This window comes from Mus musculus, chromosome 17 (genome assembly GCF_000001635.26).
Source record: "Mus musculus strain C57BL/6J chromosome 17, GRCm38.p6 C57BL/6J".
Lineage (NCBI taxonomy): Eukaryota > Metazoa > Chordata > Mammalia > Rodentia > Muridae > Mus > Mus musculus.
The window spans coordinates 17,422,117-17,437,786 of record NC_000083.6 but is presented as its reverse complement, the minus strand read 5'-3'; the positions used below and the strand labels follow the sequence as shown (position 1 = coordinate 17,437,786).

Genomic DNA, 15,670 nt, shown 5'->3' with positions numbered 1-15,670 from the left:
CCCCGGAGCTCTTGACTCTAGCTGCATATGTATCAAAAGATGGCCTAGTTGGCCATCACTGGAAAGAGAGGCCTATTGAACATGCAAACTGTATATGCCCCAGTACAGGGGAACGCCAGGGCCAAAAAAATGGGAATGGGTGGGTAGGGAAGTGGGGGGGAGGGTATGGGGGACTTTTGGGATAGCATTGGAAATGTAATTGAGGAAAATATGTAACAAAAAATATAAAATAAATAAAATAAATAAACCTCTTTAAAAAAAAGAAATGTACATAAAAAAATATCTAATAAATAAATTAATTAATTTAAAAAAAAAAAGAGTACTCACTGTTCTTCCAGAGGATCAATGTTTGGTTCCCATCACTGATATCAGATAGCTCACAACTACCTGTAACTGCAGTTCCAGGGGATCCAACACCCTCTTCAGACTTTAGAGGGCACCTACATACACTGCACACACTTACACAGACATACACACATACCCTCACAACGTAAAATCATAAAAAGAGTTCTTCTAAAAATTGGCTTATTTATTATAGTACTTTTGGTGTAAATAGATTACATGAGAGGAATGGGGGAAAGTTGTAAAGAGAAAGTCAGTCTTCCCACAGTGTATATTACAAGGGCTTTAAGACTCCTGTGGAGATATCCTGACATCCTTGTTTTCTCATGAGGCTTTCTCTAAGCTTTCCTTTCTCTAAATGCTACTGTTCTCCCTGGAGGTCAAGCCTCTCTATTCACTTTGTTTAAAAAAAAAAAAAGAGCAAGTTAGAATTAGGAAGAAGGCTGAAGAATAAAGTATCTTATAAAAATAATGCACACTTCCAAGTTTTATGCAAGTTGTTAAAAACTGGTGGCTAGCTGACATGCCTTTCAAACGGAAGGGCATAGTAACTAACTTTACTATCTTTGGGTCTCATTAGTTATGACAGGATGTTTTTCTGTGCAGATTTCCACCAGGAAAATCTTCCTTTAGGAGATGTTCTACAGCACAGTGTGTGGTGCATCTAAGCCTAGTACCAAAGGCAGGAAAAAAGCCAAGAACAGTTTCAAACAGAAATATTTAGGATTAAAGCAGTTTAGTGCTGGACAATAGTCTTGATTTTATGGCAGGAATTTCACTTATATCTGGGGAATGGAATTTTTAGGAGAGGGTTTATTTGATTACTAGAAAGAAAAAAAGAAAGTATTGCAGTTGTGTTTAGTCAAGTATGTGAGCTGATCAAATATTCTCCCAGTCATGGGCAAAACCTCAGTTTTATAACTTGATTTTATTATGATTTAGATATACATTTACTTTCTTGGGTTTTGAGAAGAATCATGCAATTGATAAACATATAAAGCATGTTCTGTGACTGCTTATACAGGTAACATGTAACATGTGCTTACCACTTTAACTAAGTAAAAGAAAGCATTTCATACCCCTCTCTTCCTTGTATTCAGAACAGTTCTAGTAAAAATAGTTTTCATAGATATTTTCATAAGTAATGATTTTGAAAAGCAGAGTTGGAAAAATCATTAAAGTCCATTAAATGAAGACAAAGAGCTTTGCAGGAACCCCTCTGCTCAAAGCGTTTTCTCTTCGGCTTCCTATTGTGCAGCACTTTGAATAACACCAGATAGAAGTTAAAAATGGGTTGAGGGAGGTAATCAAGAATCTGTTAGTAGAGATACTGAATGTTGAAACCTCATGTACAACTGGAATTATACAACTAGTCTAAAAATCACACTATAACATGGAATATCTCTGCTTACTTTCTATGAAACTTTTAACAATAACACCCAAATAGTTAAGAAAGATATAATGCAGCCAGGTAGTGGTGGCGCATGCCTTTAATCCCAGCACTTGGGAGGCAGAGGCAGACACATTTCTGAGTTCGAGGCCAGCCTGGTCTACAAAGTGAGTTCCATGTCAGCCAGGGCTACACAGAGAAACCCTGTCTCAAAAAAACAAACAAACAAACAAAAAAAAAAAACAAAACAAAAAACAACAACAAAACAAAAAGGAAAGAAAGGAAGGAAGGAAGGAAGGAAGGAAGAGAGAGAGAGAGAGAGAGAGAGAGAGAGAAAGAAAACCATAATAAATGAAAAAAACAGATTTTAAATATGTCAAACAACACAGCAATGTTTTACATTTTTTAAAGATTTATTATTTATTTATTTCATCTATATGCATACACTGTATGCAACAGTGTACTTATTTATAATAATAAATAAATCTTTTTTTTAAATTTATTTATTTAATATATATGAGTACACTGTAGCTGTACAGATGGTTGTGAGCCATCATGTGGTTGTTGGGAATTGAACTCAGGACCTCCGTCCACTTCAGCCCAAAGATTTTATTCATTATTATATGTAAGTACACTGTAGCTGTCTTCAGACACACCAGAAGAGGGCGTCAGATCTCATTACAGATGGTTGTGAGCAACCATGTGGTTACTGGGATTTGAACTCAGAACCTTCAGAAGAGCAGTCAGTGCTCTTACCCTCTGAGCCATCTCGTCAGCCCACATTTTTCTTTAGTCATAATTTACATATGTAAATAATTGCATAATATAGTATTATACCTAAAGGAAATTTTGCATTTACTGAAGATAAGAATGAAATCCTCAATTTCAAATTATCCTAGTCGATTCTTTTTTTTGTTTGTTTGTTTGTTTTGTTTTGTTTTCCATTTTTTATTAGGTATTTAGCTCATTTACATTTCCAATGCTATACCAAAAGTCCCCCATACCCACCACCCCCACTCCCCTACCCACCCACTCCCCCTTTTTGGCCCTGGCGTTCCCCTGTACTGGGGCATATAAAGTTTGCGTGTCCAATGGGCCTCTCTTTCCAGTGATGGCCAACTAGGCCATCTTTTGATACATATGCAGCTAGAGTCAAGAGCTCCGGGGTACTGGTTAGTTCATAATGTTGTTCCACCTATAGGGTTGCAGATCCCTTTAGCTCCTTGGGTACTTTCTCTAGCTCCTCCATTGGGAGCCCTGTGATCCATCCATTAGGTGACTGTGAGCATCCACTTCTGTGTTTGCTAGGCCCCGGCATAGTCTCACAAGAGAAAGCTACATCTGGGTCCTTTCGATAAAATCTTGCTAGTATATGCAATGGTGTAAGCGTTTGGATGCTGATTATGGGGTGGATCCCTGGATATGGCAGTCTCTACATGGTCCATCCTTTCATCTCAGCTCCAAACTTTTTCTTTGTAACTCCTTCCATGGGTGTTTTGTTCCCAATTCTAAGGAGGGGCATAGTGTCCACACTTCAGTCTTCATTCTTCTTGAGTTTCATGTGTTTAGCAAATTGTATCTTTCCTAGTCGATTCTATACAGAGACCACATTATGATCGTTTAAAAAAATGGATCACAAACTTTTAAAATAAAAATATAAAATAAGATATTCAAGTTTGTTTTTGAGTTTAGAAACAGAAATAGTTGCTGGAGCAATGAATGGGTTTCTTCTCAATTCATAAGGAGGCCTGGATGGTGAGCTGGGACCTTGTTTGTTCTTATGATAGAATGTGGATAATGCCACTGGGTTTCATGGATGTTATATGTGCCTAGAAAGGGTTAACTGCCCAGATCTCCTTCGCAAAAAAAAAAAAAAAAAAAAAAAAAAAAATGGCATAATGAAAACACACTTAGAATGCACAAATCTCCACTTAATGCTTATAATATTCAATGCTTTCTTTGATAAGGAACTGCTTTGATTTGTTCCAATATAACATTTTGGGGAAACTTTTTTAACAGTAGGTTATTTTGTACTGTTTAGATATTTAAAACGAACACCACATTTTCACTTCTCTTTTTCCATACTATAGTAATGTATGAAGGTCTGATCTAAAGGGAGAACTACAGTGCTCTCTCGCTCTCCATCCCGCCTCCATCAATTTGGATTCTGTTGAGGGAGGATTTCAGTGTCAAGATTAACTGAAAGCTGCTTAACTAGTCTTCATAGATACAGCTTTCCATTATTCCAATGAGAGTGCTTTGCATAAAAATCAGAGTTAGCTTTTGTTCATCAAAGCATTGGATAGCTTTCCTTTTACTAGTCAGAGACCTAAGAATCATTCTGAATACCGTGCTTTAAAGAATGGATGAGTGTAATTTCTCACAGCTTTCATGAAACTGCTGAAAGCAGAGAGATTAGTTCTTTAACCCAGTCCATGTTCTACGCATTGCTTGGTACACTCGAGGTGATGTCCATGCATGCCCAACAAGAAGTCTACTATGGCATAATGTTTTCTTCATGCTTCTGGAATGGTTGTGGCAATAATAATATGTTATGAGATGATTTGCAATGCACAGGGGTGGCCTCCAGTTATGTGAAAAGGCATAGCATGACGAAGCATATAGGTGCTTGAAAGCCAGCAACTGGCAAAATTTGGTTACATGTTATATGTCAAAAAAGCATTTAAGGTGGTTTGAACTGACAAAGAAAAGGTGCAAAGTATCATTGCTAGAGAAATTTTTATTCTTATTTTCTTTCCTAGTTTTTCTCCCCCAGGCAAATGGCTTAAGGAACCTGATTTGGTTGTCAGCCACCCAAAGACATTTCAAAATATATTTGCTTCAGGAAGTTCTGGTTCTTTTAAAGCAAGGATGTTAACAATTCTCCTGAGAACCTTAAACTATGATGATTTAAACATTAAAAAAAAAAAAAAAAGATGATGATGATCAGAGAAGTCACCTAGAAGCCACCCTGCTGACAAGTTTCTGTTTTTATTTTTTTAAGACCACAAGGAGAATGTTGGGTCTACCATTTAAGGGAAGTCCTATCACTTGAGTCAAAATTTATGAGACAATAAGGAAAGTTGTAATTCTCAGAGTAGATAAAACAAAACAAGAACACTAGAATTCTTAGATGCATGTCCTTTATATATGTCTTATATGACAAATGCATTCCTTTTTAGATATATTAAAGTGAGTACATTTATAGACCATAAACATAATGCATGCCTGGGTACAAGTATAGCTATCATTAGTTGTTCATTGTCATAAAATTCAGAGAGAATGACGGGGTCTTGGATCAATTATTTCACATTCATTCAATTTCAGTAATTTAGCAATAGATAAAAATAAGATAATGGGAGCCGGGCGTGGTGGCACATGCCTTTAATCCCAGCACTTGAGAGGCAGAGGCAGGCAGATTTCTGAGTTCGAGGCCAGCCTGGTTTACAAAGTGAGTTCCAGGACAGCCAGGGCTATACAGAGAAACCCTGTCTTGAAAAACCAAAAAACAAAACAAAAAATAAGATAATGGTAAACAAGATATAAATAAGACATAGATATAAACAATATAAAGGTTCAGGGTTACTGACCCTTTATAGCACTACCTTGAAAAGTTAAGTGGGATATCTTTGCAGATTATTGGTTACATACAAGAATAATGACAGTAACTTATTCTTGGAGTTTGTTATTTAGTCATTTGGGTATTGATTCAGCAAAATTTATTAGGCTGTTACCACAAGAAGCAGCAGTGCTTAAGATTATGCAGGTTGTAAGGATTTGGGTCCCATTCCTGAGACATTCATATTTTATTACAGAGACAGAACATATACCTAGGCTACCTTAGTTAGCATGTGGTGCTAATAGAGAAACAAATGTCTGCTTTGGGGAATCTGAAGAGGTAGATTGTTTTCAACAGAAGTAAGAGAATGTACATGGAGTATATTCTCCTGTGGAGTCCTGCAAGGCAGTGCAGGAGCACTGGCTGGTGGGTTACAGTGTGAGTAGGAGGATGACTGGAAGAGATCAAGACATGTGGCTGAGGTGGAGGTTCGGCCAAAGCATCAAGTGGCAGAAAAGGGATTCTGAGAGATGAAGCCTGGAGAACTGGTTTAGCTGAATAGTCTATTGCTACAGAAGAATATAGTGGTTGCCATTATCTTATTATAATTATAATTCCTCTCTATTCAAGCTTTTTCTTTGGAAATAATCTTAGAGAAGAGTTATAAAGATAATTGTTGGGAGCTATTAAGACAACACTATTGTCCTGATCTCTGAATTGGGCCTCTCCCCCTGAGAAGAAAAGGGGGTCAAAAGCGGGCCACCAACGCACCGCTCCGAGAACAACCACAGATTGTTCCAGCCTTAAGTCAGCGCCGGATGTCCTGACCACAAGATGTACCCTGATACCACCAAGTTCCTGCTTCCCCGTGTAGTTGCCAAAAGAAAAATTTCCGCTGCCCCATTCCTCCTGCTGAGAAGTACTTCCCCTTTTGCTTGTGCATTTAAGCCTTGAGCCTTGCTAAATACATTGAGACCTTGATGCTAATCAGACTGTTTCCGTGTGTCCTTCATTGCACTTGGTTCTCGTCTCTCCCTCCCCCATTTGGCTCTTAGGAGAAGGTCCCCTCGAGACCCTCGAATAACTGGACCTGCTGGACAGGTAGATAATATGGCTTTCTACTAGCCATATTTCTGTGAGTTGTTAAATGCTTTTAAGTGTGTGTGTGTGTGTGTGTGTGTGTGTGTGTCCCTCAGAGGCCAGAGACATCAGATTCCCCTGGAGATGGAGTTATAGGTGATTGTGACCCACTTGACAAGGGTGTTTTGCAATAACAGTACCTACTCCTAACCCCTTAACCATTTCTACAAACCCCTTGGGTTTTTTTTTTTAACATAATGATATTTTGTAGTACACTTGTATTACACTTCTATGTCTGTAAGGCTTGTTTCATAAGAATTGAGACATTTCTTTATCAATTTTTATTTTGTTTTTTATTAATTAGAAATTCCATGTCTTTTTTATTTATCTTTTCAGTGGCTCATGACATTTTGTTAACCAAGTTTACTGTGTTTTGACCCATTTCAACGTCAGGGACCTTAAAGTTTTCCCAAAAGCTACCTATATATCCAATCTAATTTTTTTGTTTTTGTTTTTGTTTTTTCGAGACAGGGTTTCTCTGTATAGCCCTGACTGTCCTGGAACTCACTTTGTAGACCAGGCTGGCCTCAAACTCAGAAATCCACCTGCCTCTGCGTCCCGAGTGCTGGGATTAAAGGCATGTGCCACCACGCCCGGCTCTAATTTAAAAAAAAAAAATTAATGTATAAATATATTATCAAAAAACTCAACACACCTTTTAACCAGAATGCCCTACTCACTGACCCTGCCAACAATTTTGTGAGTGTCCTCCTGCCTTGTCTTTCTTAGCCAGTGGCTAAGGCTAAAATCGAGCTTCCATCCTAACTTCCCAACTCCCACTCACCTTTCAGTCCTTTCATATTCTCTGTTGACCACGCTGTGCATGCATCCACCACCATAGTTGTTCACCACTCACACCCTGTAGCTCTTGGTCTTAGCTTCATTTAGTTCTGAAGCATCTTCATGTTCCGAAAGAGCAGTCTTCCAGACATATATCTGAGTGTATTGTTCACATTCAGGGTTCTGATTTTTTTTTTTTTAGTACAGGTTCTAACCTGTATTCCTGTGCAAGATGTGATGGCTGAATGTCATCTTCTATGAGTCCTTTTGACACTTACACTTTGAAAATCATGGAAGAGCTTGTGGTTTCCTGTTTTGGTGTCTTAGCACACACTGTTCCTTATAGTGAGACCACTTTATCTTTCCCAGCTGACTAAGATACCTTCAGCCATATATATCTCAGCTTCAATTTACAGTCCCTAATAACCCCTAACAACTACACTGCTAGTCTGTTCATTAAATTATACCTTTCTCGGGCCAGTGAGATGGCTCAGCTGGTAACGATGCTTGCCACCAAAACTGATGACCTGAGTTTGAGCCTCAGGACCCATAAGATAGGAGAAAAATGACCCCCACAAGCTGTAACAATCACCATGGCACAGTGAGATCACACACACACACACACACACACACACACACACACACACACACACACAATGTAGTATTTAAAAAGTTTTTTTTTTTTTTTTTTAAGGTTTATTTATGGGCTGGCGAGATGGCTCAGCGGATAAGAGTACTGATTGCTCTTCCGAAGGTCCTAAATTCAAATCCCAGCAACCACATGGTGGCTCACAACCATCTGTAATGAGATCTGACGCCCTATTCTGGTGTGTCTGAAGACAGCAACAGTGTACTTACTTATAAAAATAAATACATCTTTTTAAAAAATTATTTATTTAATGTATATGAGTACACTGTAGCTGTACAGATGGTTGTGAGCCTTCAAGTGGTTGTTGGGAATTTAATTTTTAGGACCTCTGCTCGCTCCAGTCTGATCAACTCTGCTCTCGCTCAGTCCCTGCTTGCTCTGGCCCAAAGATTTATTTATTATTATACATAAGTACACTGTAGCTGACTTCAGATGCACCAGAAGAGGGTGTCAGATCTCACTATGGGTGGTTGTGAGCCACCATGTGGTTGCTGGGATTTGAACTCAGGACCTTTGGAAGAGCAGTCAATGTGCCTTCCCCCCTGAGCCATCTCACCAGCCCCTTAAAACGTTTTAAAAGCTTAAAAACATTACACCATTCTCTTATTACTCAAAGGATTTCAGACTATATAAAGCAGATATACCAGGCAATGAGATAAAATAGAATGAAAAAATTTTCAAAGCGAAAATTTAAGTAGAAATAAAAATAACACCAAGTATGATGATAGCTTTTAAAATGTTGAGTTCTGTACATGTACATGATAAATATATACACTGAAAACTCTCATCTGGGCTTCTTAGCTGCCAAGGCTTGGAAGAAACTTGGCTCTGTGTGCTTTTCCATATGTTAGAAATGAAGCACCACTGTTAGTCCCTGAATGAGGGATGGTTTATTGCATTAAAAGAGTACTTATAAAGAGGACTGGTAATTTTAGAAGTTCCCGTGCTTGTGCTTGCAGTGACCCTTAAATATAACTCCATAATTACCATAGCTTTTTTTTACATTGATTTCCTAAGGGTATAGAACATATCCTCAGCCTGCTTGATATTTCCTATTGACTCACTGGGTAACCAGATGTTGATTGTAATGTGGGCAAATGCTTGCATAGAAGTGTTTAGAAATATGTCTACAGTTATACACAAAGAGAAAAAAGTGTAACTAAATGTACAAGTATTGTTATAACTGTTGGCATTCCTTCTAGGCTCCACCTAACAGTTACCTGGCAATGGCTAGATAGGTCTAGCTTGCTATAAAAGGGGCTGTTTGGCTTCTCCTCACTCTCTTTTCTCTCTTTCTCTTTCTCTTTCTCTCTCTCTCTCTCTCTCTCTCTCTCTCTCTCTCTCTCTTTCTCTCTCTCTCTCTCTGACTCTCTTCTCTCCCTGATCCCTTTCTCTTTCTCTCTTCCCTCCACGCTTTCTCCACATGTTCCTAGCTGGTCTCCCTGCTCCTCTTCCTCTTTCTCCTTTTCCTCTTCCCCTTCTTCTTCCTCCTCTTTTTCCTCCTCCTTCTCCTCTTCCTCCTCCTCTTCTTCTCTGTCTCTCTCTGTATCTCTGTCTCTCCATCTCTCTGTCTCTCTTTCTCCATCTCTCTGTTTCTCTGTCTCTCCATCTCTCTGTGTCTCTCTGTCTCTCTTCCCTTCTCAAGTCCCCTTCACATGCCCTTAATTAACTCTATTCTAAACTATACAGTCCTATAGCTGGTACCTCAGGGGGAAGGGATGTCTCAGCAGGGTCCCATGAGACACCCCTCCCACCCCACCATAGCGAGGTCTACAAAAATATATACTTGGCTTTTTATAAAACACAACAATAACAATATTTGGATACCCAACAAACTAGCAGATATATCATGCTAACACATTACAAATGCATGTTCTATGAGCTCTGGATAATCCTGTGGCTAATTCCCATCTCAAAGCTTAGAAACTTGAAAAGTTAAATAAGTTTTCCAAAGGATTACAAGCAGACAGAGGCAGAACCTGACATAAGCATAGGTACTTGAGTCCAGCTTTCAATTGGGATCATGCATTGGTTTAAGATAGACTTTAGATATTTTTATTTTAATATTTAGCTAGTTTTGAGACAGGGTTTTATTATGTAGTCCTAGCTTGCCTAGAATTCTCTATGTATATCAGGCTGGCCTTTAACTCATAGAGATCCACCTGTCTGTGCCTCGTGAGTGCTGGATTAAAGGTATATGTCACAAGAATAACTAAATTGATTAGTACTTAATTACAACAAAGTTACGATAGTGTGGGTTTTCAGCTGTTAGAAAAGCCCCCATGGATGACATCATCACTGTTTTCTAGCTCTATATATTTTTCCCCCAGAATCTTATTGAAGGAAAATGAAACAGCTACCTTGGAAACGAAATGCTATGCTATAAAATTTGTTTTCTGTAGGGAAGTATCAGAGCACATCACAATATAAACTACTTCCTTCTTCCTTTTTAAAATTTAGAGCGTGTGACGGATTTTTCCAGTATATGTAGATAGGCATGAGTCAGCTTTATCCACTATATCCAGAAGCCCCTCATAGCTATTTTGTGAGGGGTAACTCTGCTCTAGTCCAGTTACCTTTTACTGATGGAGGGGTGCCTGCTCTTACCTGAAAGTTGCCAAAGCAGCTCCCTCCAGGGAGAGTCACATAGCTCACAAAGGGAGGCCCAGAGGAAGGCATTGACTCATAGACCACCAGTCCCTCACTGGAGAAGGTGGCTTTCTGCTGCTGCTTGCTTTCCCAAAATTCCTGTAACATTGACACAACATTCACTGCAAAAGACAAGAAAGAGCATCGGTTATAAAGAGTGGGCATGCACCAGGTGTTTAAGGCTGGATTCTGCAACGTGCCAGTGGCCATTTTAAACAGAATATGCTCAGCATGGGGGCCGCTCTCAACTGTGAAGACACTTTAGTTAAGCATGTGAAAAAGATGTTAAAATATATGACTTGATGGGCAGTGGCATGCCTTTAATCCCAGCACTTGGGAGGCAAAGGCAGGCAGATTTCTGAGTTCGAGGCCAGCCTGATCTACAGAGTGAGTTCTAGGACAGCCAGAGCTATCCAGAGAAACCCTGTCTCGAAAAAACAAAATATACATATATATATTACTTTAACACACATGTATGTTTCCTTTTTAAATGATATCTTTACCTACTATATATATAAGATAGAGAATGTGGGAGTATGTATGGGATGTACATGTGTGGCACCTATAAGAAGGTCAGATGACAGCTTTGGGGAGTTGGCTCTCTCTTTCTATTATATGGTTCCCAGAAATCAAATTCAGGTTGTCAGGTTTGGTGGCTGAGCCATCTGATTGGCCCGTATGTATGTTTCTTAATGAGTAAGACTTAAGTGGTTCTAGTACCCCAATTCTAACAAGGTTGCAGTATATCAAATTTATTTTATAAGTTATATTAATATCAAAACTTAGAAATCTGGCTATTCATCTCTGAAAATCTGCCTTGGTAGATTTTTCCAGACCTGTGATTATCTATAGCCCATATCCAATTTCTCAGACTCAACCCTGAAAAGAGAAGGCATACTGTGAAGTCAAATGTAAGCAATGTAATATTAATCTGGACTTACTATTTATATGACTTGAGAGGAGAAATTTAGAACGGAGAAATCTCTTTTATGTTCCCTCTACCCCAATCTAAAGGAAAATCAAAGGCAATTGTCAAATAAGCAAGAGGCTGGATAGGCCATGGGTAAACTAATAACTCAAAGTCTTTGTAAAGGCAAGGTCTGTTAGATGACTTTGAAAAACACGGGAATGGGTAGGGCCATGTGTTTTAGATTAAATGACCTGTGATAGCCTGCAGAGGTTCCAGATCAAATTAGGCTGGTTTGTTTATCCTGTACTGCAAATTGAATTGGGAAAATTAACAAGGATAATGGAATTGTGGAGTCAAACGTGACCTTATGAGTCATGTAGACTAAGCTTTGCCTGATGCAGGAATCCCTTGCCAGCACTACTTCCAGGACAGCTGTCAGTCTGGCCTCTACACAGACAGTTTCAACTGCTGACATTTCTGTGGAAAGGTGAGCTAAAGTCTACTTTCCTTTAAGGTTTTTGGAAGGGGTCTACCTGCATTTCTAGTGAGCTCAGGGCATATTTGAAGACAGCACTGGATGTTTGTAGGTTTTGCTCATGGGGTAATTTGTTCACTTTTTTGTGTGACTAGGACAAAGGTTCCCTTGAAGTTCATATAGTCTTTATGGTTGGTACTGGGGATTTGGCTAAAGCTTATGCATTTAGAGGCAACATTTTTGTTGAAAATTCTCTTCTCTTCTTTTTTTTTTTTTTTTTTTTTTTTGTTTCCATGTGTGTGTTGGAGGGTAGGAGGTAGGTGGTTTGAGAAGAAAGTGATCACAGAGCAGTGTGGCCAAGGAGATGGAAAAGAGACTGGAGGCCCCAGGGAGTTCAGAGGTTAGGTGGTGTGGGGCAGTGGGGAGGAGGTATGGGATGTGGAACAGTATGGTAGGTGGATGGGCGTGGAAAAATATGGAGTGTAAAATTAATTAATTAATTAATTAAAAAGAAAGAAAGAAATTCCGATTAGGCTGAGCACCGGGAGCCACTTTTGTGTAACCTAGGCTCCTTTCTTTATGGCGAATTTATCTGAAACAGTTCATCTGCTTTTCCTTTAAGCTTCGTTGAGCTGATCTCTCTTATTTGCATTTGTAAGTGTACCAAGGCAAGGAATGTGGATTAGCTCAGTGGCAGAGTGCTTGCTTAGCAAAGTGAGGGCCTGGGTTTTTCCCCAGCACAACAATGGTGTTTTAGATGTTTCAAATGCTGAACACTGACTTCTTCCTGAAGCCAAAAACAGCTCAGTGTTTGATCTAACAGCAAAAGCACTGCACATCCACAGGTCTAAGCTGTTTCTGAGACCACAAGGCTCTTACACCTTCTCCTTAGGTCAGGAAAATTCACACGGTTGCTAAGGAGTTGGATACCTTTGTGTCTTAAAAAACGAGTTTGGTATTTAAGTGTCTTGGGAAATATTGAGAAAAGGTAGGCTTAACAGAGGAAATGTGGATTGATGTGTAGGGAAGGGATTAAGTTAAAAATTGATGAATACAGAGCTTTTAATTTATTTACAGATTTAAAATAGTGTTTTATACTAGTTAATAAAACCTAAAGTAGGGGCTGGTGAGATGGCTCAGTGGGTAAGAGCACCCAACTGTTCTTCAGAAGGTCCAAAGTTCAAATCCCAGCAACCACATGGTGGCTCACAACCATCTGTAACAAGATCTGACGCCCTCTTTTGGAGTGTCTGAAGACAGCTACAGTGTACTTACATATAATCAATAAATAAATCTAAAAAAAAAAAAAAACCTAAAGTATAAATTAGATATTTTTATATGGTAAAGCTGTTTCTGACCTATGTCTTTTTTTTTTCCTTTCCAGTTCTAAGAAGACAAAGGTTTATGAAGAATACAGCTTATGTCTCTACATGATATTGACCCTCTGAATTCATCAGAAGATATTCTGAAGCCTGAAACATAAGATAAAAACCAGTGGCCGTTTGTTCTACTAGTCAACAAAGACTAGTATCTTTCCGTTCTAAGTTCATCATTGAATGAGATTGTTCTTCTGATTAGAGTAGAAAACTGAAGGTTCATGATTATCTAGGTAAGATACACACAAGAATTTTGGCCCACATAAACAAATGATTTGAGCTAAAGAGTTTGAAAGTATAAATTTAGATTTCTGCATGAATAAAAAAAAGAAAAAAAAACAGCTTTTGACTTTTTCATTATGTAACCACAAAAGATTCCTTTGATGGTACTACAGATGTCATCACCCTTAAAAGTACAACACATGTGCATGCACACAGACAATGTGTATTTCTACCTGTATCTCCTCTTGTGACTGGAAACTAAGATGGATGGAGTGAGGGAGAAAGAAGGCAAGCTATGCTGTCTGTATCTCTAAAGGTCAGCTATATCCTAGGGTGTTCTATTTATAAAACACATGCTCCATTTTTTTGTTTGTGGAGCATCAGTAAGGTTTGTAGACTATTTCAGAGAAACTGTGAAGATGATGATTCATTGCATAGCTTATTCTCTAGATGCCTCAGCCCCAGATCTTGTCTTCTCCGTGTTACAAATTAAACTTGAGCTACCAAGTGTAGTATACTCCTCATCTCTAGTAATTCATGCTCTTTCTTTTGGGTATCGTTATTAGTGATTCTCTTGACGTATTTTTTTAAATGCTCACTCTCTGCTTGGTGTTTGAGACAATGAATGAATAAGATAATTAATCAAATAAATGTGTCACCTTTCCTTGGAACTATTTGTGGTTACTGGTTATTGAAATGTTCATGTTATAGTCAAGCTGCTACTAAGAATATTCTGTGTTAACCCTCTCTGCTTCCTTAATGCTCTTTATAAGCCATAGCCCGGCATCCTTCTGCACTATTCCAGGGAAATTCCTCAACAAGTATCACCAATTCATGATTTTTCAGGCCTTATTTATTTGACTTCTTAGCTAACAGTACATATTTCTATCTGTATCTCCTATTATAGCTGATGGTGTATGGTGTACACAGTGTGAATTATGCATGTTATATGTTCAGAGCCAAGGTTACAGTGAAGTCATGCAATATAACATAAGTAAATGGTGCCCTAAATACTCTGAATATGGCATGCATTCTATTTTGAATTAACATTTGGTCATTGTATATTCAGAAACACTTGGCTGTTGCCAATGCTTTTTGTCACCTCCGCATTCAGTTGACTACACATGGGGTCACCACAGCAGTTTGAGAAGCTGCTGTCTATGACACATTGTTTGGAGCTATGCATTACTTTTCTCAAAGTTTAGTAAGGTTCCTTTTCTAGTTTCTATTTTCTCTCAACGGATACTAAAGCAAAACAATTTTTATCGACAACCAAGACAAGGGGTGTGATAACGACCCTGGGCTGGATACCTGGAGAAAGCACACAGGGACAGTTTGGCTGATGCTGGAGTCAGAACAAGAAGATAAGCACCAGCCGGGCGTGGTGGCGCACGCCTTTAATCCCAGCACTCGGGAGGCAGAGGCAGGTGGATTTCTGAGTTTGAGGCCAGCCTGGTCTACAAAGTGAATTCCAGGACAGCCAGGGCTATACAGAGAAACCCTGTCTTGAAAAACTAAAAAAAAAAAAAAAAAAAAAAAAAAAAGAAGAAGAAGATAAGCGTCTTTGCTTTTGTCAAGGTAACTGATGCTAAGTGAGATAGCTGCCATAGAGAAGTATGATGTCCAATGGCTGAAGCGGCATTGTGAGAGGAAGTAGAGAGAACTATCATGTCATCCTAGAAACTATGTGAAACCCAATTCTGTTTCATAACTTCTATCATCTTAGAGTATCTGAGAATAAAGAAAGCAATTTACCACTAATTAACATTGTCTGTCAACCTGTTTAATCCATTCCCCTGCCTTGAATTGCTTCCTTTGATGCAGTGATAAGTCGATTCAGCAGTTTGAATGTTTTATATATCAATAAGACAATATGCAACACAGTTTATAGACATTCCCATGGCTACTATCATCCCTTTTTAATGCATTCTAAATTTGACCATAACTGTGTTTTGGAGTAGCAATTAGATTGCCCAAAATCTCTTCCACATGGCAGGTTTTCATTTTCTCCTTCCTTGGGTGTCCATTTTTATTATAAAGCCCAGGGTTGAGGCTTTCACAACTAGCCCAAAACAAAGTCAATGAACACAACAACAACAAAATACATGAAACACCTTAGTTATCTAAACTTTAACTCTCACCAGCAGAAATCTTCCGCTGGCTTCAGCAAGAACATTC

The 15,670-nt window shown here is 38.7% G+C and overlaps 1 protein-coding gene across 1 annotated transcript in view; it reads right to left on the bottom strand.

Annotated features, from left to right (window-relative positions):
- Lix1 (limb and CNS expressed 1) overlaps positions 1–15,670 on the bottom strand; it is a 56,702-nt gene that overhangs the window by 21,601 nt on the left and 19,431 nt on the right. The window contains exon 2 of the mRNA NM_025681.2: positions 10,468–10,631. Within this exon, the coding sequence (NP_079957.2) occupies positions 10,468–10,631 (164 nt within the window). The remainder of the gene's footprint in view (positions 1–10,467; positions 10,632–15,670) is intronic.